General features: G+C 34.9%; 1 protein-coding gene across 4 annotated transcripts in view; it reads right to left on the reverse strand.

Moving 5' to 3' along the window:
* COBLL1 (cordon-bleu WH2 repeat protein like 1) overlaps window positions 1-26,216 on the reverse strand; it is a 158,253-nt gene that overhangs the window by 25,957 nt on the left and 106,080 nt on the right. For 3 of the 4 annotated variants that reach the window (XM_077756765.1, XM_077756763.1, XM_077756767.1), the window contains exons 3-7: window positions 22,725-22,926; window positions 20,914-21,142; window positions 20,090-20,128; window positions 15,571-15,668; window positions 15,222-15,458 (exon numbers count right to left, since the gene is read on the reverse strand). In XM_077756765.1, the coding sequence (XP_077612891.1) occupies window positions 15,222-15,458; window positions 15,571-15,668; window positions 20,090-20,128; window positions 20,914-21,142; window positions 22,725-22,926 (805 nt within the window). The remainder of the gene's footprint in view (window positions 1-15,221; window positions 15,459-15,570; window positions 15,669-20,089; window positions 20,129-20,913; window positions 21,143-22,724; window positions 22,927-26,216) is intronic. The other variant, XM_077756764.1, reaches the window with a different exon arrangement.

Below are 26,216 nucleotides of genomic sequence, written 5' to 3' on the forward strand. Positions count from 1 at the left end.
GAATGAGTTCATTAGATGTCTTTCATCTTTATGCCTTGCGACACACCAAGAAAAATGTAGCAAATTTTACTATCTTGTAATTTCATAATATGCCTGTCAGAGAAGAAAGCAAATAGAAATCTCTGAGTCAGTTGTCATCACTGTCAGTGGTGCTAGGTACTAAAAAGGAGGGTGGGTCATCTCACAGGGACAGAGCACAGTAAGGTCCACAGTGGCAGGCACTTGACGGGACACACCTCTGAGGTTAATGCCTCTTAACAAGGGAGTGGACAGGGTGGCACCTGGCTGACCTGACTGTAGTCAAACCATTAAACTTCCTCCATACCAGCTGCAGCCACCAACTTCTGCTCCCCTCCATACCCTGGTCCTTCCTCCAGAACTTTTCAGACCTCTCCACAATCCAGCAAGGAAAGAATTAAAGCCTGCCACTCAAACCCAGATTGATCCCAGTCAGTAAAGCCAATTCTGATTAAATCTCAAGGCCAACCCTCATCCCCTACTCCCTCCAGAGTAGATGTGGGGAAATATCCTCAAATGCAATTTGGACTTTTAAATCAGGAGGAGGATCCTTAGCAAACAAGAGCTGAGAAAGAAATGCATTATATAATACAGCTGGATGAGCAGCATTTTAATACCATTTTGAGTAGGATACAAAGTTTTCTTCTTATTGATTGAGGATATATCTCTATGTTCAGAAACTTTCATTTGCTATCTTATAGTAAAATTAACAAATTTAGGAGTCTTTAGGAAAAAAGCCAAAAATTCTCCTAAAACAATGTGGCACTTCACTTTTTAAAATAATGATGTAAAAATCAAAAGCAGCAGAGAATACGTCATTTTATTTTTTGGATGAATTTACTTTTGTAAACCCCTAATAAGGCATGCCTTCTTACTCTCACAGACGGAGTTTACCAGCAAAAACAGTAACTGCTGAGTGCACAGAGTTGGGGCAGCATTTGATTTTCCTCCTATTTCCATGCTGAAAACTTATTTCCCATGCTTAGACTGATTGCTTTCATGAGGTCTAGGATACAAACCCGTGTTCCCCTTGGGGCCAAATTCCCAATCACTGTCATTATTCGTCTTTCCTATTACCTGATAAAAGCAATCATGACTTGAATTAGTCGTGAATTTCTCAGATGATAGTATCCATTTGGGAGTTAGAGCTCTTAAATTTCGCTCATAGCAATGTAGACAGTATAGAAATTAGAAAGGGAAGAATTTATATGCACAAATTTATATGAACCTATCCATAACTCAAAGATAAAATAAAAATAGATGCATAGATTTCATTTATGTCCCTAGAGGTCTAAAAATAAGCTAACTTTTTTATACAGGATATTTATATTTCTATGGACAAAGAACTTAAAATGTATCAAAGTATATGGATTTTAGTTTTACAAACATTAAAAATGTTTTAATAGTATTTATACAGACAGTTAAGGGAAAAAAAGGGTAAGCCATGAACATTTAAAAGGAGCACAGATTTTATAACTTTACCCTATAGAACTTAAGTCCCTGTACCCTATTCTGCAAGTGTAACATGAAAAGAAGAGGACATACATTTTTAGGGAGCTGCAACTGGATCAAAGACCAAGAGGGAATACATTAAGAAAGACAGTATAGAGGCACCTGGGTGGTCCAGTTGGTTAAGCATCCGACTCAGCACAGGTCATGATCTCACAGTCTGTGAGTTTGAGCCCTGTGTCCGGCTCTGTGCAGATAGCTCAGAACCTGGAGCCTCCTTCGGATTCTGTGTCTCCCTCTCTCTCTCTGCCCCTCCCTGCTCATCCTCTGTCTCGGTCTTAAAAATAAACATTAAAAAATTTTTAAAAATTAAAAAAAAAAAACAACAGTATAATTGTCACTGGGTGGTACCAGGTAGACATATGGGGCCTGTCATAACTGATTCTCTTATACAGATTTTTTGACTATGATCCTTTACAATAATTAATGGTTAAAACTTATTAAGTTTATGACATAAATATAAATTTAAGAAATTATGTACGATGGCCCAAGGGCAGGAGTTTTCAAGGAATAAAAATAGTGAGTTCAGATAATTAGCAATAAATTAATGACAGAAATATAAGTTTGTCCTGAGGTACAATAATATTAGTGTTAGTGTTCAAGGAAATAGCTTAATAGATATTTCTTGTCTTTTAAGACAGAGAGGGAAGAGCTCTCCCCCCCTTTCTAAAAACTGTTAGAAAATAATTTTAATCAGGTAGAAGGAAGGGTAAGGTAATAAAAATCAAACTTACAGTTATTTTGTATTAAATAAAACATCACTAATAAGACCAAAATAGAGGAACCCCTAGGCCTTAAGGAAAGAATGTTCTGTATTTACTGTAAACATCTTCTCTTGGGTAAAACCATGCCAAGAAAAGAAGGGGCATTTAAGTTAGATGATCTGGGTGTTCCTAAAAACCAAGAAAGTGGCTCCTAACTCAAGAATGACTACTGGTAGAAAGCAGACTCACTAACCCATCACAACTGCTTACGTAAACACATCATGATTTCCCATATACAGTACTAGGGAAACAAAAGCAAAAATGAACTACTGGGAGCTCATCAAGATAAAAAGCTTATGCACAGCAAAGGAAGCCATCAACAAAATTACAAGGTAACCTTAGAAATGGGACAAGGTATTTGCAAATGACATGTCTGATAAAGGGTTAGTAGCCAAAATCTATAAAGAACTTCTCAAACTCAACACCCAAAAAAACAAACAACCCAGGTAAGAAATGTGCAGAAGACATGAGCAGACATATTTCCAAAGAAGACACCCAGATGGCTAATCAACTCCTGAAAAGATGCTCAACACCACTCATCATCAGGGAAATACAAATAAAAACCACACTGAGATACCACCTCACACCTGTCAGAGTGGCTAAAATTAACAACACACAGATGTTGGCAAGGATATGGAGAAAGGGGAACCGACACACTATTGGTGGGAATGCAAACTGGTGCCACCACTCTGAAAAACAGCTTAAAGGTTCCTGAAAAAGTTAAAAATACAACTACGCTATGACTCAGCAGTTGTACTACTAGGTATTTACCCAAAGGATACAAAAATGCTGATTCAAAGGGACACATGCACCCTGATGTTTACAGCAGCATTATCAACATTAGCCAAATTATGTGAAAAGCCCAAATGTCCATAGACTGTGCTCACTTTGGCAGCACATATACAAATGTCCACAGACTGACCAATGGATAAAGAAAATAATGGTGTACACACACACACACACACACACACACACACAAATATTACTCAGCCATCAAAAAGAATGAAATCTTGCCGTGTGCAACAATGTGGATGGAGCTAGAGTCTATTATGCTAAGTGAAATAAGTCAATCAGAGAAAGCCAAATACCATATGATTTCACTCCTGTGTGACATTTAAGAAACAAAACAGATGAACGGGGGGTGGGGGGGTGAGGGAAGTGGGGGGAGAGAGAGAGAGAGAGAGAGGCAGGCAAACCATAAATAAGAGACCTCTCAAATAAAGAGAACTGAGGGTTGCTGGATGGGCTAAATTGGTGATGGGCATTAAGGAGGGCACTTGCAATGAGCACTGTGTGTTATAGGTTATGTGATGAATCACTAAATTCTACTGCTGAAACTAGTATTACTCTATATCTTAAATAACCGGAATTTAAATAAAAACTTGAAGCACTAAAAATAAATAAATAAAAATAATAAAATGCTTTAAAAACAGAAGGAAAAAAGGTGAGGAAGGCCATCAGTGTCTAACCAGCAGCGCTCTTAAGCCCTAGTTTTCCTGTGACCTTCAGGAGTATGTGCCTAATAGTCTCCTAACTGTTCTACCCTTCATTAGTCAGGTGTGAGCCCAGTACTTTTAAGTGTGAGTTTGTGTCTAACTGGAGAGAGGCTTCCAGGCTTGCAAGTTGGAAGGCGGCCTACTCTAATGGTTATGAAACAAATGAGCTTTGGAGACCACGTCAGGGCTTCAACCGGGGAGCATGGCCTTCTAGTGTCTCTGCCACCTTCAGTCTCCTCATCTATAAAGTGGGAAAATAAGAGCACGTACCCTTCAGAAGGGGCTGGATGCTTACGTGAAATGTCATGTGTGAAAACATAGTAAAGTGCTTAGTATACAGTCCATAAATATTAGCTAGTATAGCATGCAGCTTATATATTTTAAAGTATGTGAATGTGATCTGTAAATAAAATAAGCAAACGATAGTTCTAATATAGAGTTGGAGTGAAAAGTATGGATAAAAGGAGGTACTTATTCTAAGATTGTTGTATTCTGTCTACAGTGTTGGGAGTGGCAAAGAGTCCTATTAGAGTCTGTCTGCATTATAATCAACCTTAAAACGCCAAGAGCGCCCAGCATTCAGGAACTTGGGCTTAGTCCATTGCATAAGCCAAATCCATTGTGTTTAATTCACTGTGTGTAAAAATTCCACCTCTAAGTCACCTGAGGCAACTCTATCCTACCTTAAAGGAATTTAATAAAAGCTCCATACTTAACACCAATTTATTAATTCTTGATGATGGGTATTATGAATATGTATAGTAACATGTAAATCTGAATATCTCATAAATTTAATGTAAAGAATTAAGGTTGAAGAACTGTTTAGAATGGTCATTAGCTTTCAGCACCAAGATGCATTCTCTTTCATCAAATTAGGACTGAACTTTTTAAAAAGAGGTTGAGATTAAACTATATTTAAACCCAAAGAGTTTACAAAACAAGAACACAGAGAGGTTTCTACTTACTAGGGGAAAATGCTTTGGTTAATAATTAGAGATGTTCAATTATTTACTTTAGTTAGAGTCCCTAAGTCTGTTTGCCATTAGGGAAAACTATATCCCTGGCAGGAATGCACATCACTGAATTTTACAGTCTGTGAAAAGAAAAATACTGCATGGAGAAAGAGAACAACTAGCAAAAGTGGCAAGGTCAAGGTGAAAACCATGCCAGATACTTAATCCCTCAGAATTCACACCCAGATCAGGATTTACTGGTTCAAAATGGAACTAAATTTAGCTGAAGAAAATAGAAGTGAATGGCATTCAGTAGATTTACTGAGGACAAGCTCAGTACAAGTTATTAGATCACTTACTAATCACAGGTGAATTTTAAGATATGGATCATTGAAATCAATATATTCTGTATAAAAGACATAAAGTGTATATATAGAGAAATAAGACAAACATTTGAATCAAAAAATGGAAATACAGTGGCTCAACTTCAAGGACATTGTTAAATGTTTCTATTAGAAGCTGTTGGGTTTTTATTTGTTTATGCTTTCCACATGTAGAGAGGGATGGGTTAGAGGAGAAAACTTAAGCCATCCCTTGAAACTGTCTTAAAACTCTTACTTTTTTTCCCTCCTTCTAAAGTGACAAATTACCAATTCCAAGTTTGATTTACCATGAATTATATCACAATGACTGAAGTTTTACATAACTAACTAAAGGTCAAGTTTGAACTCTTAACTCTTGATGGGAGAGCTTTTTCTAAAATAATTTTACAACTAAGACAACAGGTCAGTTTTCTTAAACTTCAAATATATAATTATAATATATGTAATACAAAGTATGAGGTATTGAAATGAATTTACAAAATAAGCAAAGCTGTAAAGGAAGATTTTTTTTAAATCACAATGAATTCAGTATTTTTATTGATTTCATCATAAGATTAGGACAATCTCTTTGGTGAAAACAATGCATTCATTGATGAGGAAAAAAAAAGAAAAATTACTCTAAATCCCAATAAATATGAGTCATGTCATACAAGTTTTGGTGTCCAACATTTTACACATACCTTTATTCATATGCATGCTTTTTACTTGTATTGAAGGCATATATGCTAATTTCTTTATGAAGTTTTATTAAATTTTTTAGGTTTTACAAATTTATTTTTGAGAGAGAGTGAGTGTGTGCAGAGGAGGGGCAGAGAGAGTGAGTGAGAGAATCTCAAGCATGCTCTACACTATTCAGCGCAGAGCCACGTGGGGCTCGAACCCATGAATCGTTACAGCACTGAAAGTCTTAGCCTGTTTAGGTCAACTTTGATTAAGAAAAATCCTATTAGTGAAGGGGTGTAAGAAATAGAGATGATATGCTAGGTATCATCTGTATTTAGGGTAAGGAGAAATAGGGCGGTAGTGTCAGGGCCCAGAGCTCTTAAATCCACACCTTGTAAGCAGTCATCTATTCTGCCAATTTCTAGGGCGTTCCCATCAATTTGCCGACATAAATTCTAGAACAGCAAGTAATGAGATTAGAGCTGGATTCACTTAGAGGTGTCTAAATACCATGACCACTTGTAATTTGTATCATGTTTGGTTACTAGAATTACAATCCCTTAAGAGGATTTGAAGTGGCCAAACTTGCCAGTGGATTTCTCTCAAAATGGTCTGGATTTCAACTCAGCATTATTCAATAATAACATCTGTATCCTCTGATTAACAAACACATTAACCTGAGCATATCATCCTAAAACTTTGCGTCCTCTACCTCTTTTTATTGATGTCCAAAGCACTTGTGTTGAGTTTTGTGTTATAGTCAGGAGTTCAGGGAGAAAGATGTCAGTTAATCAATGTTTTATTTTGTTATTATCCTTTAGAGTTTCAAAAATCCTCAGAGAAGTAATACTAGGAGACTAGGAAGCATTATATGGTTAACACTAATCAAACCATAAATCCACGTAACAAAGCACTTTCATCTGTTAAAGGCCAATTTTAAAAGACAACAGAAGAGTAATTTGATTATACTGGAGTTGGAAGAGACTTTTGGAAATTTAGTCACAAAATCTTATTGTACAGAGGAAAAGCCCAAGCCACAAAGTTCAATGGCTTGTTCTTCAAGGTAGAAAACAAAGAAGACAATGAGAAAAATGACAACAAAGAAGAATATAAAAGACCTATTGGTAGATCCAAGACTATCTGTCAAATAAGACTGGAGCTTCTTCTGCCACAATAGATTTCTTTCCAGCCCTTCTCCAATGCTGGTCAAGAAAAAAAAAAAAAGTAAAAAAAAAAATATATATAATATATATATATATNTTATACCCTTGTAAGGTTTTTAAATTTCTCTCCCTGAGGCAACCTGAGCTTTCATTTCATCAACCCTATAATACTTTGAGATACCATATAACCAAGTCTTATTAGCAGTAATCCCTTACAAATGACATTTCTAAATGTCCAAAGAGGGAAGCCTAACTCAGTAATACATCTCAAATGAAAAAAGAGAAGATGGATCAGGAGAAATCAGACCTCAGGATACAGTTAAAAAGACAGAGGATGGTGGTACTCAAGGTTCTCCATGGTCAGTGCTGAGAACAAAGAAGAGTGTCCAGGGGCAGAGTAGGAGAGTACAAACAGTACAGATGACCTGACTTTAGGGCCCCCACCAAGGTAAAGTAGCAATCAGGGAAACAAACTAGGTTCATCCCAGTTCATCCCAGAAAGCAAGCCAGGACCGTATGACAGTATTATCCAAGTGACACCCGTGTTTTACCACCATGGCTCCAAAAAAGAGGCCTGCTTCTCTCTGCCCTGGTCTCTGGTACCAGAGAAAGGCATTTTCTTCCCCATGAGGTCACAAACGTCCTAGTGGTAGAAAGCCTAAGTAAGCTGCATACAACAAGAACTTGTAAAGACGATTCCTGACACTGATTATTTTAAATATATTATTAATTCAGTATGCACTTCAGAGAGGCACGGCTTTTGTATACTGGTAGGTAAGGGAGAGAAATTCACACTAATCCCATAAAGGACCCATTGTTCTTTGAATAGTATTATTCTTTAAATTTTTAAACCACTTTATAATGAGCACAGTTATTTACATTCGGGTCAGAGGTAAAGCGGGTAGAAACTTAAAAAGTAATGGCTCAGAGGATTTTCAAGAGCATTAAATGAGTAATGTGCTTTAGTACCTGGTCTGAAACATTAGTAAGTGCTACATAAGCATTAGTCATTAATTTTGCTATTGTGATTATGATCCTTTGAAAATCCAATTAAAACTACCAAGACAAAGTATACTTATATATGGGAAAGCCTTAGAAGGAAAAACAGATTATATTCAATCATGAATAGACATGCATGGTGTATGTCTCTACTGAATGAAACAAGTCATATTTTTGGAAATACAGACAGCTGTATCCCGTATATCAAACTAAAAATGCCATGGCAACCACTGTTCCTAGGCAATTGTAGAGCTGTGTGTGTGGTTCGCTTTCTATATAACACATACAAGTAGAAAGTGGCGGGGAAAATCAAATGCTGCATGATAACCTGGAGAAAATAACAAAAGGATGCATTTCTTAAAGATAACAAGTACATGTTCTTTTACAGCAACTTTAGTGACTGCATAAAACAACTAGGATTAAAACTCAGTAAGTGAAGGGGCTTCTGGGTGGCGTAGTCAGTTAAGCCCCTGGTTTAAGCTCAGGTCCTGATCTCACTGTGAGTTCGAGTCCCACATCGGGTTCTGTGCTTAAAGGCTCAGAGTCTGCTTCGGGTTCTGTGTCTCCCTCTCTCTCTGTTCCTCCCCCGACTCGTGCTGCCTCTGTCTCTCTCTCTCAAAAATAAATAAACATTAAAAAAACTCAAAAAACTCATTAAGTGAAACTAAGACCAAATGTATACTTGCACATTTTATAAATGTATGGTAATCTATCATCTTACCTACTTATAAACCATGATAAATATTAAAAGGTAAAATTGACCAAAAGATGAATGGCAAACATTTCTTAAAAACAAATCATCTGTTAAAAAATGAACACTCAGTATTAAATTTCAGTTGCATAATACTGGATGGCAAAGAATTTCCATTTCTCAATATCTGAGTGTTTGTCTGCACCAGAAAGCAAAATGGGACCAAATGAACAGTTCAATCAAGATAATTCCTTACTGTGTTTCCAGCCAAAAGCCAGTATCTTAAAGAAAATGAAGTGCCATTCTGGTAGCCTGGGAAAAGCTGCCTTACTGCAGTGTACACATTAATTCCAAAGAGTAAAACCACACCAAATGTGTCAAAATAAAGAATTCTCCAAAAGTTTCTGTGGCTTCTGTGGCCAAGATTGTCTACAAATGGTGTCCAATTCTTCTTCCTCTTCTTCAGATGTAAAATACCCTTTAGAAGCCTAATTTGTCAATAATATTAGGACATCCTTTGGCCACAGATTTTAAGTATGCTGGTCACAGAAACTTGGTCAGCAAATGTGGTGCAGATACTGGATTTCTGAACTTCTTAAATTTAAAGTTTATTTAATTTGAGAGAGAGACTGAGAGTGTGAGAGGGAGAGGGGCACAGAGAGAGGGGGACAGAGAATCCTAAGCAGGCTTCATGCTGCCAGCACAGAGCCTGATGCGGGGCTCTAACTCATGAACTGTGAGATCATGACCCCAGCCGAAATCAAGAGTCAGATGCTTCACTGACTGTGCCACTCAGCCATCCTTGAACTTACTTTCAATCTCAGAATTGTTAAGTCATTTTCAATTTAAGTCAATGTCATCGCATTTCTAACTTTTATCATGTGTGAAATAAATGACAATCTATATAAATAACTATACACATTTATACAGTAATATATAAGATATGGTTTAGGTAGCCAACAGCAGGAGCCTACCATTACATATGTTGTTGCAAAAATGGCCTTTCAAATCTTTAGGCAGAATCATATTCACAAAATATTCAAAAAGATCTGAGAAAAACTGCTCCAAAATTTCTAACTGGATAGTTTTCTTCTGCAAATGAACATTTCCATTGAAGACAGTATGTTCACCTTTCATAAGGAAAATGACACAAGATTTGAAATGCAAAAGAGTACAAAGAAATTTAGGGACATGAAAAAACACACTGTAGCAATGACTGTAAACTATGTATTCTTTAAGATATATTACCTGGGTAAGATAATTTTAGTTGCAAAAATGTTCCAAGAAATAGGATAAATTATTTTACTAACTTGTATCTTCATTGACTCCTCTTTGGAAACTGCACAATCAGTTGCCAAAATTAGCTCAGAAAATCAACAGCCTTTTATGTGAAGAGCTTCAGTTTAAGCTCCAAAATCACTATCCAATACTTTAATTTGCCAGTATTGAGAAATGTCTTAGAGAAATGAGACAAATTATTAAGTACTGACAGCCAAAAAGCATAAAAAGATGTCAAGGCCAAAATTTCTTCTAAGCTACAAGTAGACGGACTTATCCATAAGCTTGTCTAAGGCAAACATAAGATCAATGACTACTTACAAGAAGGCTAATGTGAAGTGAAAGCTCAAAATGAATAAAACTGTTAATTATAAATCACTTGGTCATGCATTACTGTTATTTATCTCTCTAGCTCTATTTTCTTGTACTTCACCCACAAAAGATAAGCATTAGCTATCTCTAATAGAAGGAACTATTTCCAATATTTTCTTTCTACTTTATTAAAAGATGCTTTGGGGGAAAAAGTATAAAAATGAGAACATTACAGGTCTGTTAAACAGCGCACCCTTGTGGTTTATTCTGACTCCTGAACAAGAAAAATTACTGGATAAGAATATATCCAAAATTCTTCAGGGATTTGAAAATAATTCTTTCCAGGTTATTTTTTCCCCAGCCTGCTATTACTTTAAATCATCAAAAACAATGCCTTTTTAAAGTTTCAAATTTAAAACTAAATTAAGATAGATATAAAATGTCTATAGTAACATGACTCCTTTTTATTTTAAATTTAAAACAAGCAGTAAAAGGATGCATGGGTGGCTGTCAGTCAAGTGTCTGACTCCTGATTTCAACTCAGGTCATGATCTCATGGTTCTTGAGTTTGAGCCCTGTGTCAGGCTCTTTACTGACAGCACGGAGCCTGTCAGTAAATCTTGGGATTCCCTCTTTCCCTCTCTCTCTGCCCCTACCCCCATGTGTGCGCACACTCTCCCTGCATATTTTTCTCTCAAGAATAAATGAATAAATAAGCTTAAAACATACTTTAACAAGCAGTAAAATGTTGAATTGCCTGAATATCTGCATCTGGCTATACAACTTCAATTTGGGGTCAATTTTATTTTCATGCACAATGTAAGGCACACTAAATTTCTGTTGTTAAGCTTTCAATACAACCTTGCCAAAATTCCAGCTTTTCTGTACAAGATTAAGAAACGGGGAATTACTAGGCCAATTACTATAAAAGTAAATTTAAGCAATTTTTAAATTATCCAAGTACCTTTGAAAATTTACCATATGTATATATGAAATACTAAAATTCTGTGATAGTCTATGTGATAGCAATTCACCTTGTATGTATCACACGTGGCTGTATCAAAGTTCAAATTAAAGTTTTCTTATTAATTCTCCTAAACACCTGGGGAACAATTCTTGCCCTTCTGTTGTGGAGAGGAAAAGGGGAAAAACTAAAAATGCTGTACATTTTAAACAATAATATAACACTAACGTTTATCTTTAGAAGATGGGGCACTTACCCTATATTGTGTTATAAGCCACCAATGGGATATTATGCAGCCTTTAAAAATAGGAAGACCTTTATGTACTGATAAGGATTTCCAAAATATATCATTCACTACTAAAAAGGAGGTATAACATAGTGCATGTAGTATATGACCCCCCAAAAATCATGTATAGCACAAATACTGGCTTGAATATGAATAGATCATATCTGGAAAGATACACAAGAAACTGTTGGCAGTAGTTGCCTCCAGGCAGAAGAATTTGGCTGAGGGCAGGGTAAGGAAGGAGAATCTTTACTGCATTCTACTTTTTACTTTCAGAAATATATATAATTTGAATATACTAACTACACATATAAATTAAAACAAAATAAAAATTCACATGAGAGACAAATTCAGAGAAAGATCACTCTGTGGGAATCTTTAGAAACTTCTCCATGAAGTAAGTGACACCACAGGTATAATTTGAATGGATACATAGGAATGAAGAAGACAGCACTGGGGCTCACTATTCTGAAAGAATAGGAAGCAGGCTTCTGCACAAGCATAAAGCCAAATCTTACGGTTAGAGCTAAAAGCATACTGGAAACGATGAGGAATTAAAGTTTAAAAACAAACTTGCATTTCTGCACAGCAAAGGAAACCATCAAAACAGTGAAAAGGCAACCTACGGAAAGGTGAAAAATGTTTGTAAACCAAATATCTGATGTGGGGTTGATATCCAAAATATATAAAAACTCATGTAACTCAATTGCAAAACAATAAACAGTGCTATTTGAAAATGGGCAGAGGAACTGAATACACATTGTCCTGAGGAAAATATACAAATGGACAACTGACAGAGCCCCTGCACCCTGGATTTTTCTAAGGCATGACTTCAGCAGAAGGAATAAATGAAAAGGACAAGGGAAGATAAGGAAGGGAGATGAATGAAGGACTCTCTAACTGGATGTGAAAAGGAAAGGAAAAAAAAAAAAAACATCAAAAACGATCCTGAGCTTTTAAAAATAGGAGAACAAAACAGGCTTGATCTCTATTATGCTGACTCCTAGGTAGTGTTGAGTAAATAGGCAACCATGAGTTCAATCTGCAACTGGAATAAAATACTGGGACTGGAATCACAGAGTTGATGTGTTCATTTTCCAGGGCTGCTGAAACAATTTACCATGATTAAGGGGCTTAAAACAACAGAAATGTATTCCTTCACAGTTCTGGAAGTCAGAAGTCTGAAACCAAGCTGTGGCAGGGCCATGTCTCTCTGAAAGTACGAGGGCGGAACCCTTCCTTGCCACTTCCAGCTCCTGGTGGCTCCTGGCTTTTGGCTTATGGAAGCATAACTGAGGTGATGGCCTGAATTATCACATGACCTGCTCCATTTTTTGTCTCTGTGTGTGCATCTCCCCTCTTACAGGAACACAAGTCATAGTAATTAGGCCCAGCCTAAGTCCACCATGATCGTATCTCTAAATCCTTGACTTGGACCTATCATTTGTGGGGACACTATTCAAGCCACTACAATTGAGAACTCAACAAAGAACATCTTTTCTCTGAAAGAGTACAGTAAATATAGGTTAGGACCATACATTCAAGTACCTCCAAATTTAGAAAATGGGTAAAAGAAGTGGTGGTAAGAAGTAAAAAAGAGAGGTGAAATATAAAAAGAGAATCAGGACCAAGAAAAAGAGAAAAAAAATCAAGACTACAGGGTGATTTAGCACAACAAATATGGTGAAGAAGGAAATAAATGCTGAGATGCCTAGGAAGGCATGAGTGTGTGCTCATGTGCATGTACACACACACACACACACACACACACACACACACCCTGAACCACAGCTTAATTGTTCAGTATTTTTGTAATGAAAATATTAAAAAAAAATGGTTCTTCAGCTTCTCTAGGGAGAAACAAGTAATTCTGGGTCATACTGAACAATACATCAAAGAACTGCCCAGATGTCCAGATCAAAAGAAAAAATAATTAGAAAATTATATAAAGATGTCCAGTTTGCCAAAGGCAACACACCAAAAAAAGAAAGGGGAAAAAAAAGGATTACTTAACATGGGATCATCAACTGGTCATAGACCAGAGAGTGAGAATCAAAAGAAATGGCTTTTGGTGAGGCCACCAGAAGCACAGTCTAGAATTTTAAGATGTGGACTATTAGAAAGACAATGTAGATCTCTTCAGGACCCAAGTGCAAGGAAGTTTACTAGAGGGGAAAGGATGAGGTCATCTAGAATAAAGATTTGTGAGCAGGGGCTAAGATTTATTTCTACATAAAGAAAAAAGACAGACTTTGGTAACTAGTCTAAAGTATAATAATTTACACCTTTGTAGTATAGTTCTAAGATAATTAAATTTTTAAAACAATCCTAAAAGTGCTACCTTTACATGACTTACTATGAAGAAATGCAAATGAGTTATAGCTGCAAAATGAAGTCTTTGGGGACACTGACTTAGCCTATGCTTATCTCTCTAGGTTTCAATCTCTGCTTCTTGTTCATGCCCGGGCAGGCCATCGTCTTCACATTCCCATGTCTTTGAACATGGTTCCTCTTGCATGACTAAGGCACACCCACACAGATGTTAATCCTGAACCCAAGAATCACCTCTTCTGTAACACTTCACCCAATTACCAGGTAGTTACTTTGGGAAACTTTGTAGCCAATGATTCTATCATTTGAAAAAATAACCATCCTCTTGATTTGTAAGGTGAGATTTTATATGACAGACATTAGATAAGAAAATCTTTACAGAAATAAGAAAACAGCTTAATAGATGATTTTCCAAATAGCTACTTAGTTTAAGCATTGTTTTTCATTTCTACCCTGATTGCTATTTACAATTAAAAACTATGGTTAAAAATATTAAAGTTAAGAAAGCATAGAAATATGTGTTAGTTGTTTGGAAGGAATTAATTTACTTAAGCTCTGAATTTACTAAACTTCCAAGGGGAAATAAAACCCTTCAAGTAGATACAGGAAAACTCAGTGTCTCAAATATCTCAAAATAAAATTTGTTCTCCAAGATACTTAAATCATTTGTCTACAAATGATTACAAGCAACAAAATATACAGTCCCATGTTCAAACCCCTTTGCTTAAAACTTCATTTATAGTCCACATGAATAAAGCAAGAAACATACATATTTTATAGCCGTGAAAAGTAGTTTGCAAATGGATTTCCACAAAACCACATATTCTGAGAAAATGTGAGAATGAACAGAAGCAAAGACACACCTAGAACGCTGCTTTGAACATAAACATATAGAAAAGTAACTGCGATATATTCTGTATTAAAAAACACTTTTTTTTTTTTTTTTTTTTTAAACTATAGAGTGTCTATGTACCAACAAAGTATCAGGATTTCCCTTGAGAATCCTAGAGTCAGGACAAGAAGATACATCTAGTTACAAACCCATGAATGCCACATAAAGGTTTTGTTGCTATTAAAAAAAAGTTCAAAAATAAGTATTTGCATTCCCAAGAGATGCATCAAGCAAGCACCTCTGGCTGGGCTTTAGTTAGCTAGGACTTCAAAGTTTATGGATGATTTATTTGCTTGAATATGAAAGCTACTTAAAATTGACACATTTATTTTTTAGGGCATCACAGAACTGTACATAAGCTCTTCCCAGTGCCAATGTTATTAATAACGTGTTATTCATCTTATTACCTATTAGTAACTGTTACTAAGCTTATCAGCAGACTAGGTAGAAACGGACAAATAAGAGGAAAAATAGATGGCTACCCCCTTCCTTAAAAAAACATAAAACAAAATTACTCACCTTATCAGTTTCATCCACACTCAAGGATTTCACTACACAAGAAGCTGGTCTCTCCTGGATGTGAGCAAGGTCCTGGGGGGCACTCTGAGACCCTGGCATTGGAGGCAGGGGAGCCCGCCTCTTCTTGGGTGCATCTGACGGCAGGGTGTTTGAAATGTATGGTTTAGAAATGGTATTGGACCTCGTAAACGTTGGGCGATGCTTACTTACTAGAGGAGTTGCAGGAGCACTTGCAGTCTGACAAAGAATGAAAAGGCAAAATCTATTGGCAATTTTAAGATAAAAAGCACATGCAATTAAAAAACAGATGAGAAGAATCTTTGAAAACATTACATAAGAAAATTTTTACCTGTTCCCGCTTTTTCTTACTGCGTTGAAAAAAGCTGAAAAACCCTTTACTGTCTTTCTCCTTCATAACGTCTAGGTTTTGTGATATTTGGCAGGATTCTAAAATAGAAGAAAAGCCTCTTACTTTTGTCCATAGGGTTGTTTGTTCACCTCCAAGTTTTCCCTCGAAAAGCTTATCGAGTGATAAAAGCTACTAATTATGACAGACTATGAGCCATGTTCTCTGCTAGACACCCTATATCTTATTTAATTCTCAAAGCAACATGTAAATTTAGTATTACTGTTCCTATTTCACAGCAGAGCAATGTGAACACCAGAGAAACATACATACATACTTGGGGCCAACAATCAAGGAATGACAGAGCTATGACATAAACTCAATTCTTTGTGACTCAGAGTCCGTGTTCTCTGCACAATTGTTAACATTTCAGAAGTAAAATGGACCCTTTGAATTAAATGAGATATGAAGTTGCTATCATACAGTTTGAATTTTTATTTTGTCTCAGAGCTAAACAGTTATGAAATACTTTATTCTCCAAAACATGATTCATGAGACGTAGTACTTCATTAAGTGTTTCAAAACATTATTTCTTTAATCTGACGGTTCTCAACAAGGGGGCATTTTTCCCCACTTCCCCCCTCCCCCTGCTTGAACATTAGACAATCAATGTCTGGGGACAATTTTAGTTGTCACGCTGAGGGTAGAGCAGGAGAACATGCTACTGGCATCTACTGGGTAGAGGCCACAGATGCTGCTGAACACACTACAGTGCACAGGGCAGCCCACCAGCAACAAACGGTTCTCTGGGCCCAAATATCAGTAGTGCCGAAATTAAGAAACCACATTTTAATCAGAATGGCAAACGTCAAACCTCATGATCCCATATTCACATTCCATTTTTTCCAAAAAGTTTTTTCTAATGTCAACGTAAAGGGCTTACAAACAATGACAAATACAGTAGTGCTGGGAAAAGTCTCAAAAAGTCTCTAAATACCATTTCCTTCTAGACGGGGACCTCAGTTGAGTCTTTGTGATATCAAGGATTGTAAAGATTAGTCTGGAATATCTAGTCATAGTAGACAGAAAGAAATCAGAGTCAAAGGGGGTCATTTTAAAAGGGCACAGGAACCAACTGGATATGGTTTTTCATGACTGAAGTCAGGACAACTTGGGAATCATAAGAATAGCTCAATAAATTGAAACATATCTTTGTATGTTTAATTACATGCATTCATAACGATACTAAAAAATAACTTCTGTTCACTATTTACCTTTGGACACTGCTAAGGAACCAGTCTGTTATGTTAAAAACTGATGAAGGAAAAGAATCACACTTTTTTCCTGCCTCTTCTGAATGAATTCTAGCCAAGTAGACAAGCTGACATGGGGAAATTTGCTGTTTTATAAATATCTCAATTAATAATTAAAAGAATATTTGCATATGATTATATCCCAACTCCTAATCAAGGTTTAAGTAATGATTATTGATAGCTAACATCAAAAAAGGTAACTTGCAGGGCATCTGGCTGGCTCATTCAGTAGAGCATGCAACTCTTGATATTGTGGTCATGAGTTTGAGTCCCACGTTAGGTACAGAGATAACATACATACATAAACATAACATGCTATTACGTGGCTGCTAATGAAGGTACATGATACCACCTATGAAGTATTCTTGCTGAAAATCTCTCACCCAAGTCTGATCAAATCTCTAGGTTTAATAATGTACAGGAAATAGAGATGATCGAGACACAGATTAAATGGCCACAAGATTACCACAAGATGTAATCAGCAAAATTCTGAATATGGGAAACTCTATAAAACAGAAGACCTGGTTTCTTCAACAAATGATGGCAAATTTAAAAAGAGAGAGAGAAAAAAAAACAGAGTGGGGAATCTGTCAACTTTAAAAACTTTTCTACTAAGGAGAAATGTTTATGGTAAATCATAATATAATTTCAGTGACATCTGAAACAAGGTACTATATGTTGAAACAATCTAACACAGAGGTAAATGTATAGTCTTAAATACGTTTAAATCTTAAATACATACCTCTTAGGACTAAATACATAGTCTATTTGTTTAGAAGGGCAGTTGGATGGCTCAGTCAGTTGAGCGTCTGAGTTGGGCTCAGGTCATGATTTCATGGTTAAGTTATTTGAGCCCCATGTCAAGCTCTGGGCACACAGCCTGTTTCCCTCTCTCTCTCTCTCTCTCTCCCAAAATAAACATTAAAAAAAATTTTTTTAAAGATGTTTAAAAATTGAATAAATTATGATAAAACAGGGGCTACTCTAAGAAAGCAGCGATAGTTAATGACAAAAAATATACTAATGCAATATGCCTCAATAACACACTGAAGGAGAATTATATTTCTCAAAATAAAACTTCATAAATCTAATGCCTTAAACATTAAATAAGCAGTATGCTCTATACAATGAGTTTACTGACAATACTAATAATGAGTGGACAGCACTTTACAGTTACAGATTTTTCACATGCCTAATTTCTTTCCTAGCACAGTCCAATGAGGTAGGCATCACAAATTATCATTCTGAGCCCTTTTTCTAAGTTAGGGAATGTAAAGAAGTGGACATGAGTAATATTACCTCACTATACATCCCGGCCCTGATGACCAATGAATGTGAATGACTTTCACCAAGACACACAGGCATTAATTAAATGGCAGAACTGAATCTAGTATCTATTCAAAGATATGCATAATATCTTTGACTTTTCCTTTTTTTTTTGTTGTTTCTAGAAATGCTATTTAATCTTAAGATAGACTTTTCTGCTAATTGAATGTAGATATACAATTAAACTGAGGTGGAACAGAAGACAGAAAATTCACATGGTGGTACAGTGCTATCAGTATAACCAAAGTATTTCATATATTTTTGATAAAGCAGTTTCCAGGCACTCTGTCACCCTCCATACTAACCTAAGTCTTCACTTACAGCTCCATGGCAGAGATCATCAAAGTCAGAGTTAAACACTAAGAAACACAAGGGCTTGAGCTTACTTAGAAAAACAACTCAAACACTGCAGTTTCCTGTTTCCAGAAGAGAGACTCTAAGTAACTGCATACAAAGTTCTAAGACGTCTGATAATATTAGACAAAATTAGGAGGCAGAGGCATTTAGAACATTTGGGTTGATCTTGTAGATTCTGACACTGCAAAATGAACTTTTTAATTTTCCTAGTCCAATCTCTTAGGGTTATATTCACAACATTTAATACCCTGAATAAACTACATAATTTTCTGGGCTTAGAAAAAACCAATGCATTAAACCCCTTCAAAATGAGGCCAATAAGAATTTGCTTTGGGTTTTGTATGTAGAGAATGGCAAAGGCAGGAGCAAAAGCCATGTATAAGTACGAGGAGGTTGCTACTGGAAAAAAGCCCATTTTCCCCCAATCTATTATTATAGAAGTGGAAGGTGAGATTCCAGCAGATAAAAAGCTATTTGCCCTATCAACTTGCTAAATGACTTTGACAGCTAATGCAGTTTCAGAATTTAAATGCCTATCTTCTGATTATTAGCCAGTGTGCGCTTTACAATCATAACAATTTTCAGCTCCTTTGATTACCCTAATCTTTATCATGGCGACTAATAACAAATAATCACACCATTACTTATATAGACTTAATTCTTGGAATTGAGAGGCTTACTGTGCTATGGGAAAATTAGAAGTGGTAAAGAAAGAAAATCCCAATGACACATAATGTTTCCTAAGTTTCTTTTATTGTTTCTTATTTTTTTTATTAAGTTTATTAGGTTTTTTTTTTCCCAGTAGAGTGGTAATTATTATAGTAATCAATTATCTGAGCCTATCCTTTTTTAATGGAGGAAAAAGGCTTCCAGACTTTATTATTACTGGCTAAGTTTTAATAAAGTTTTCCTCTATGAAAGTAATACATTCCCATTATAAAATTCTGCACTATAAAGAAAAGGTTAAAAAAAATTACCCATAGCCCTACCAAAAGGTAACCAGCATTAACATTTTTTATGTACTTCATTTCAGAAATTTTATGTAAAAAATTTTTACCTACTGTATTAAACTCATTTAAATGCTTTAAAAGCTAATTTTAGCATACATATTTTCCATGTTACTATAAAATATTCATAACTTAACACTGCAAAAATTTTCTATGATGAATATTCCCTGGTTTTAACGTAAATAATCTGAGATCCTTTTATGGTGCCACCAAACTATCACCAATAGTCTATAAATAAACCAGAAAAATCATTTCTTCTTGTATGAGAGTCAAAAATATGTTTTTCACATTCTTAGGATATTATTTTTTAAGCAATTATTGAAATGTAATTATTGTATTAATTTCAGAAATCAAAGGAGGGGGACTTAATTTTCAGGAAATAAACGCCAAAAGCTTTCTTACAGAATGTATACATTAGTAATGTTAAGAAAACAGGTAAATTAGAAGCTTATTTTTAATTTATCCAATAAAATAGAGATTTCATGTTATAAGTTTTTTCTACTGATTCATAGGTCTTACCTTGTAAGGATGACTTATTGGAGGCAGTAACAGAAGTGGCTACAGGAGGGGGTAAAAGAGGGTAAATTGACTGTAAAGATGATGTTTGTTCAAGTATAAAAAATCACTGAGTTGAAATATCTGTCTATGGATTATATAAATTCATAACTTGAGGATGAAGTTTGAAGTGTTCTATGCACAGGGGATGTAAGTAATCACACTTCACTAAATTTTTATTTCTAATAAAACAGTCATGTTGCATAAATAAGCTTGCATTTCTCTACTAGCCTTGAAACCAACATTCTCTAAGACCTCCAAATTTTAATACATTAAATTATTTCTACAGATTAATACGGCAAGTTATTTTTTAGAACATTTTTGGAGTTAGATTTATTTTATAAGCTGTTAATTTGAGGTCAACCTAGAAAAAAATCTTTCAAGACACTTATAAATTTGAATGATAAGACTCAGGCAAAATCATGGTGAGTCTATGGTAATTCACACTTGATTAAAACAATGAATTTAAATGTAAATTTTTCTTTTCTGTTTAAATCTCAAAGCCACAAAGAATTAAGGTAAATTCCACCAAAAAATATTCATAGGTTGATGGAAAAGTGTAAAATGTGAATGACAACGAAGAAAGACAAGTTTTTGTTCTAATTTCAGAAACTGAAATCAAGTTAAATTTTATTACATTTTTTCTTATTCACAATGATATGTATTGACTTCTGTTTACAGGATCCATTAAGTTGTCATTATGAACTTCAGAAACTCTATTCACAAACACAGTACATGCACTTATATGAACCTTCTGTTGAGTGTATAAAACAAAAAATCTTCCTTACCTCTACTGACATCCATGGCATATAATTCTCTTAGTCCGAGGTCATTAAGAGATTTTGTCAAATCAAGGGGCTCCTGAGATTGATAATCCTTCAACAACAGTGTATGCAGTGGATCAAACTCACATTTGCTGCATATAATAGGGGCAAGTTCTTGAAGTGGTGCATGTGGGCTAACTCTCACTATTGTCTTCTGCGTTTTCTTAAAATTAATCACGACTCTAACAGTTTTCTGAAACACAGAATAAATCCACTGTTATTGCCATAATTTATTTACTGAAACAAAATTCCATAATGATATCTATAATAAAGAGATAATCTACAACTATATAGTCATACAACAAACAGTATTTTTCTATTTTGGTGTAAAATTATTTTTTTTTGTCCTGGAGTATATTCTTAAAAATAACTTGCTCATTAATTAACCTAGGTTAAATTCATAATCTCTGTAAGGTATAAGTAGATTTTACATCCAAGAGGGAACATATACTATTCATATCTTTTTGTTCCCTAGAATGTTTACAAGTGAGCAAACATACATAATAAGACAGAATTACACATGTTCTAATTTTTGTTTCAACTGAAGATGGTTTGCCAGTTGTTTTGATGTGAAAAGTATTTGGGTTAAAATATAAAATTCTGTGCTTCTCTCTATTGGAAATAAGATAAATGAGAATAATCCATATAAAATGCTTAGCATAGGTCTGGCACATAGTAAACTATCAACAAATAAAATTAGCTACTGTGATTACCTGTTGTCACTATTGTTTGACCCTATAGTGTATTGTTCATTTATCTAGTAATAAATAAAATTATTGAGAAGATTATAAACATATCATTTATATGTAACTGAATTTATTCCTATATATAAACGGAATTTAGAAACATGTTACCATGCTAAGCGAAATCTACAGTTTGCAGAGTCTCAAAGCTTAACACGTATTCATTAAACTAAAACACCATGTATAATCCCATGCTGTAGCACAAATATTTCCAACTAGATACATATGTATCTAGATGGAAAATAGTCCAACATCCTAATTCTTAATAATATTTTGTATAATGCAAATGTTTTAATATTCTAAAAGAATTAACTTTTTAATAAAAAAGCTATATAAAGATGAAGAAAATGTGAGAACATAGGCACTCAAGTCATATGTAAATAAACTATGAATTAAATATATACACCTTTATATATTTCCTGAAGTTAAAAAAAGCTGATGATCCTAATGAAAAAATAGTTCTTGAAACCCATAAAATTCTATCCCTATCGCTTATAGAAAGAGAACAATTTTGTACATAAAGAATTGTTATTAGAATCATCATGGTTAAAAAGTTTTGAGAGTAAAAAAAGTTCTCCTTAAAATTCATATTACAGAAAACCGAGTCCATTATATAGCTCAAATTAACAATTTAGAATAAGTAAAACCACCACTTACCAAGTATAGAGAAGCCAAGAAATATTTTAATTCTTAAATATTCATTAAAAGATTCTAAAACTTTCCTCTTTCAGAAAAGTTTAAAACACAGATCATTTATAATCATTTCAGAATCATTGCCAGATTCTGATACTGTCCTATAGATCACTTTAGAGCATCTAAAATCTAAAGTATTCCCCAAATTCTACTTAATCCAAAGATCAATAACCCAATTAATCCTAAACAAAGTGGCCTAGGCAAAACATGCTCACATCAAATTTAAACAAAAAGTCCATTTTTATGTCATTTGAAATAAATAGGACTTTCAGACAATGATGGAAAAATCAATTTAGTATTTTTGCCAGAAGACATCAAACTCTACAGTGATGTTCTTACCTCTGGTATTATAGGTGTAGGTTTTTTCTTATCCATAACTTTTGGCTTTAAAATGACTTTCTCCACCTCCAACATTCCTATTGGTGTGTTTGGCTTAAATTTAATGGGGTTATTTTCAGCTGACTGCAGATCAATTGTGTAACTTGATGGGTTTAAGTGATACTGTGCACAGAGGAATATTAACAAGTCCATCATAGGTTTACTGTAAAACAAAAGTAATACTGATCATAAAAGTCCATAAAACAATTTCATTAAATGTTAAAAGTATTATTATCCCTAGCATTTTACTTAAGGCCTTGTTTTCAGTAGATAAAACAAGGTTATAAAAGAGTATGTGTGAAAGCAACTTAAAAATATAACTACAAGATTTTTTTTCCCCACTGCAAGAGGTATATACATGGTAGCCTGAGCCCTGGACTCTAAGCATCGTGGGCAAAATTACAATAGTTTAAAAACCCTGATTAGTATTCAAGAGAGCTTGGACCCTAGTGTTGGTTTAAAAATTACCTATAGTTTTTATCTGCCAAGTTGTCATCGTATTATCCATTTTAAGAGAAGGGAAGGGAATTCCTATCCTTACCCAAGAGCACCTTGTTAGATGCTCTGTCACAATATTATTTTGAATACGAGCAGTCTTTTGCTTATGAACTGGTTATACTCCAAAGAGCTCATAAAAATGAAGCATTAAGAACCACAACCACCTTAGGGTGCCTGGCTGGCTCAGTGGGTAAAGCATGTGACTCTTGATCTTGGGGTTGTGGCTTCAACCCCCATGTTGAGCAAAGAGCTCACTTAAAAAAAGAAAGGAAGGAAGGAAAGAAGGAAAGAAGGACTAAAGGACCACTACCACTACCCTTTGGGCTTTAGAAAGCACAGTGAGTATCTACATGAGGAAGCCCACAAATTTCTAAAGAAGTATACAGTATAGATTTCTTAAATTCATTCAAATAATATTTAATATTTTCTAGGCCCTGGAGACACAATACAAGTGTTGACAGCATATCTGCTCTCATAGATCTACACTAGTAAATAGACTAGGCAAAGTGCTGGCCAACTACAGTCTGCAGGTCAAAATGGGCCCACAGCCTATTTTGTAAATAAAATTTTATTGGAACACAACCATGCTCACTTGTTTACATAATATCTAGGGCTGCTCGTGTGTTACAAAGGCAGATTTCAGTAGATGTGATGTAAACTGAATGACCCACAAAGCCTAACATATTTACTACCTGGTCCTTAACAGAAAATGTTATGGGTCCTTGACCTGAGACAATTAGTAACCAAGTAAATGCAGAATTTCAAACGGTGATTTAGTATTACATATTACTGGTAATATAAAACCTGCTTCTATAGGAAACTGTACATCCAAATTGACAGTCAAAGACACCCCTCAAGTTTTTGCTTCCCTTTCCACAGACTCCAATTGTTAACACAGATTCTGTTTCCATTCACACCAACAGCAGAACAATGTGGTCTCTAAGTCCACAGAGACCTTAACTGTCAGCCGTTAAGGAAAGAATACTAAAAAATCTTTTTGTATTTTGTGCTTTCCTCAAATGTCTAATGATCCTTAAGCTGTTAGTTCATATTTAAGACTGAGGCACTAAAACACCCTGTAAAATGCCTTTTTTCATGGATTAGGTATAGGTTGGTGGGCTTCATTTGATGGTAATTAGGTGACCAATTTTTTTTTTTCCATGGGGAAATATAAAGGTCAATAAAAAATTCTCCAATTTCTTGACTAGATATGAGCCTGGGTACTGGCTTTCAGGAACTTGACAGGAAAATGAAACTAGGACTCCTACATCCAGTCTGACATTTTAAATTTGGTACATCTGTTCTCACATGCACCTCATCTCCACTCCCCTAAGTGTAATTCCCTGATCTGTAGTCTCTCTGGTTCAGTTTTTCGACAGAGGCAGTTTCCTCCTGGAAGAGGGTTAGTGGTCTGGCATTGGGTGGTCTTGAGGTTAAATGACATTTTACATAGATTCTCAAACAATCCCCTGCGTTCATTCCCCTGCCTTACCCTCACCTCCTGTGACTGTTGCCCATTAGTTCACATCCCTTTTCCTTCCCCGTAGACAAGTAGGCCCCACCATACATATATCAAGAAAATTAATAAAAACTCTTATTCCCCCCATAAATTAAAAAAAAATGTTTTCTGGAGTTTCATTCCTTTATCCAGGGGAATAAAGTCCCCTAGGTCTTTATTAGATGATTCCACAATAATAAACTTAAGAGTTTCATGTCTTCTTGAGCTATCTGATCATATATAAATTTGTCTATAATCGCCCAAATTTTGGCACTGAGTAGTATATATTAAATTTCACCCACAGGAAGACTAGCATAATGGTATTATTCAAGTTTATTTGTTGGTAACATACTACTATCTGAAAGCAATTTAATGCTACATACCTATTCTTGACTTAGAAATGGTTTCTCCTTTCCCTGATAGTAAATAAAGTTAAAAAGGATTAGGTAATGTCTAGGTAAATACAATATAATTCCAGTAAAGCAGGGGGAGAAAAGAACTTTCACTGCCAACCAAAATGGAGAGCTGTCCACTACTGTTTATGACTAAATGATCATATGTCAGATTATATTTCTTTATGTATATAGAAATGTGCCAAGTAACAAATGTAAAAACACTAAAGCTTATACTTTAAACATCTTTTTACTTCTTAAATATACAGTTCTTTAGAATCCCTGCCAGAAATATACAGAAATTAACAAGATAAAAATATTTATTAGTGCCACCATTTTCATCCTATGTACAAAAATATAAACATTTAAGGAAAAATGTACTTTCCATTTTTAAAAGAATTTAACACTTTTTATATGCACTTATTTAACCTTGTTAATATGACTTAATGAAGTATTATATTTTTATCTGTGACATTAGTTTTCTAATTTAATAAATGAAGTGCATAATTGGCCAAGAATATTATAATAATGGCCAATTCCCTCAATTTAGTCATCTATAATCTTTGCACACTATCAGATTTCATGGCAAAAAGACTACATGCTAACTAGATCTATGTCACGACTTTTAAACTCAATGCTGCCTAAATGTTTTCTAATAAAAATGCCTTTTTGAAAGGCAACTAAAAATCTTAGAACTTTATGACTATTCTCTCATTCTAGAATTCCATTTAACTCTTTAGTCAGTAATTCCAGAAGCCAATTTTGTCTTGAAAATATTTCTATTTAGCGACAGATAAAAATGCAACAGACCAGAAAGTTCTATAAGAGAAGAGAATTTAATACTGCATATGATAATGGTATTCCAAATTTTGGGGGAAAAGAATTGAATTTTCAACAAATGGTATTTGGGAAAAATAGCCATCTGATAAAAAAAATAAAAGTTATGTACCCATTTTATGCCTTATACTAAAGTAAATGCCACGTGGACCAGATATATAAATATGGGCATATTACTTGGGGGGGGGAGGTGGGGAGCAGAAAAGAAATCCATCATCATATAGCTTA

This window comes from Crocuta crocuta, unplaced genomic scaffold, assembly GCF_008692635.1.
Source record: "Crocuta crocuta isolate KB4526 unplaced genomic scaffold, BGI_CrCroc_1.0 scaffold359, whole genome shotgun sequence".
Lineage (NCBI taxonomy): Eukaryota > Metazoa > Chordata > Mammalia > Carnivora > Hyaenidae > Crocuta > Crocuta crocuta.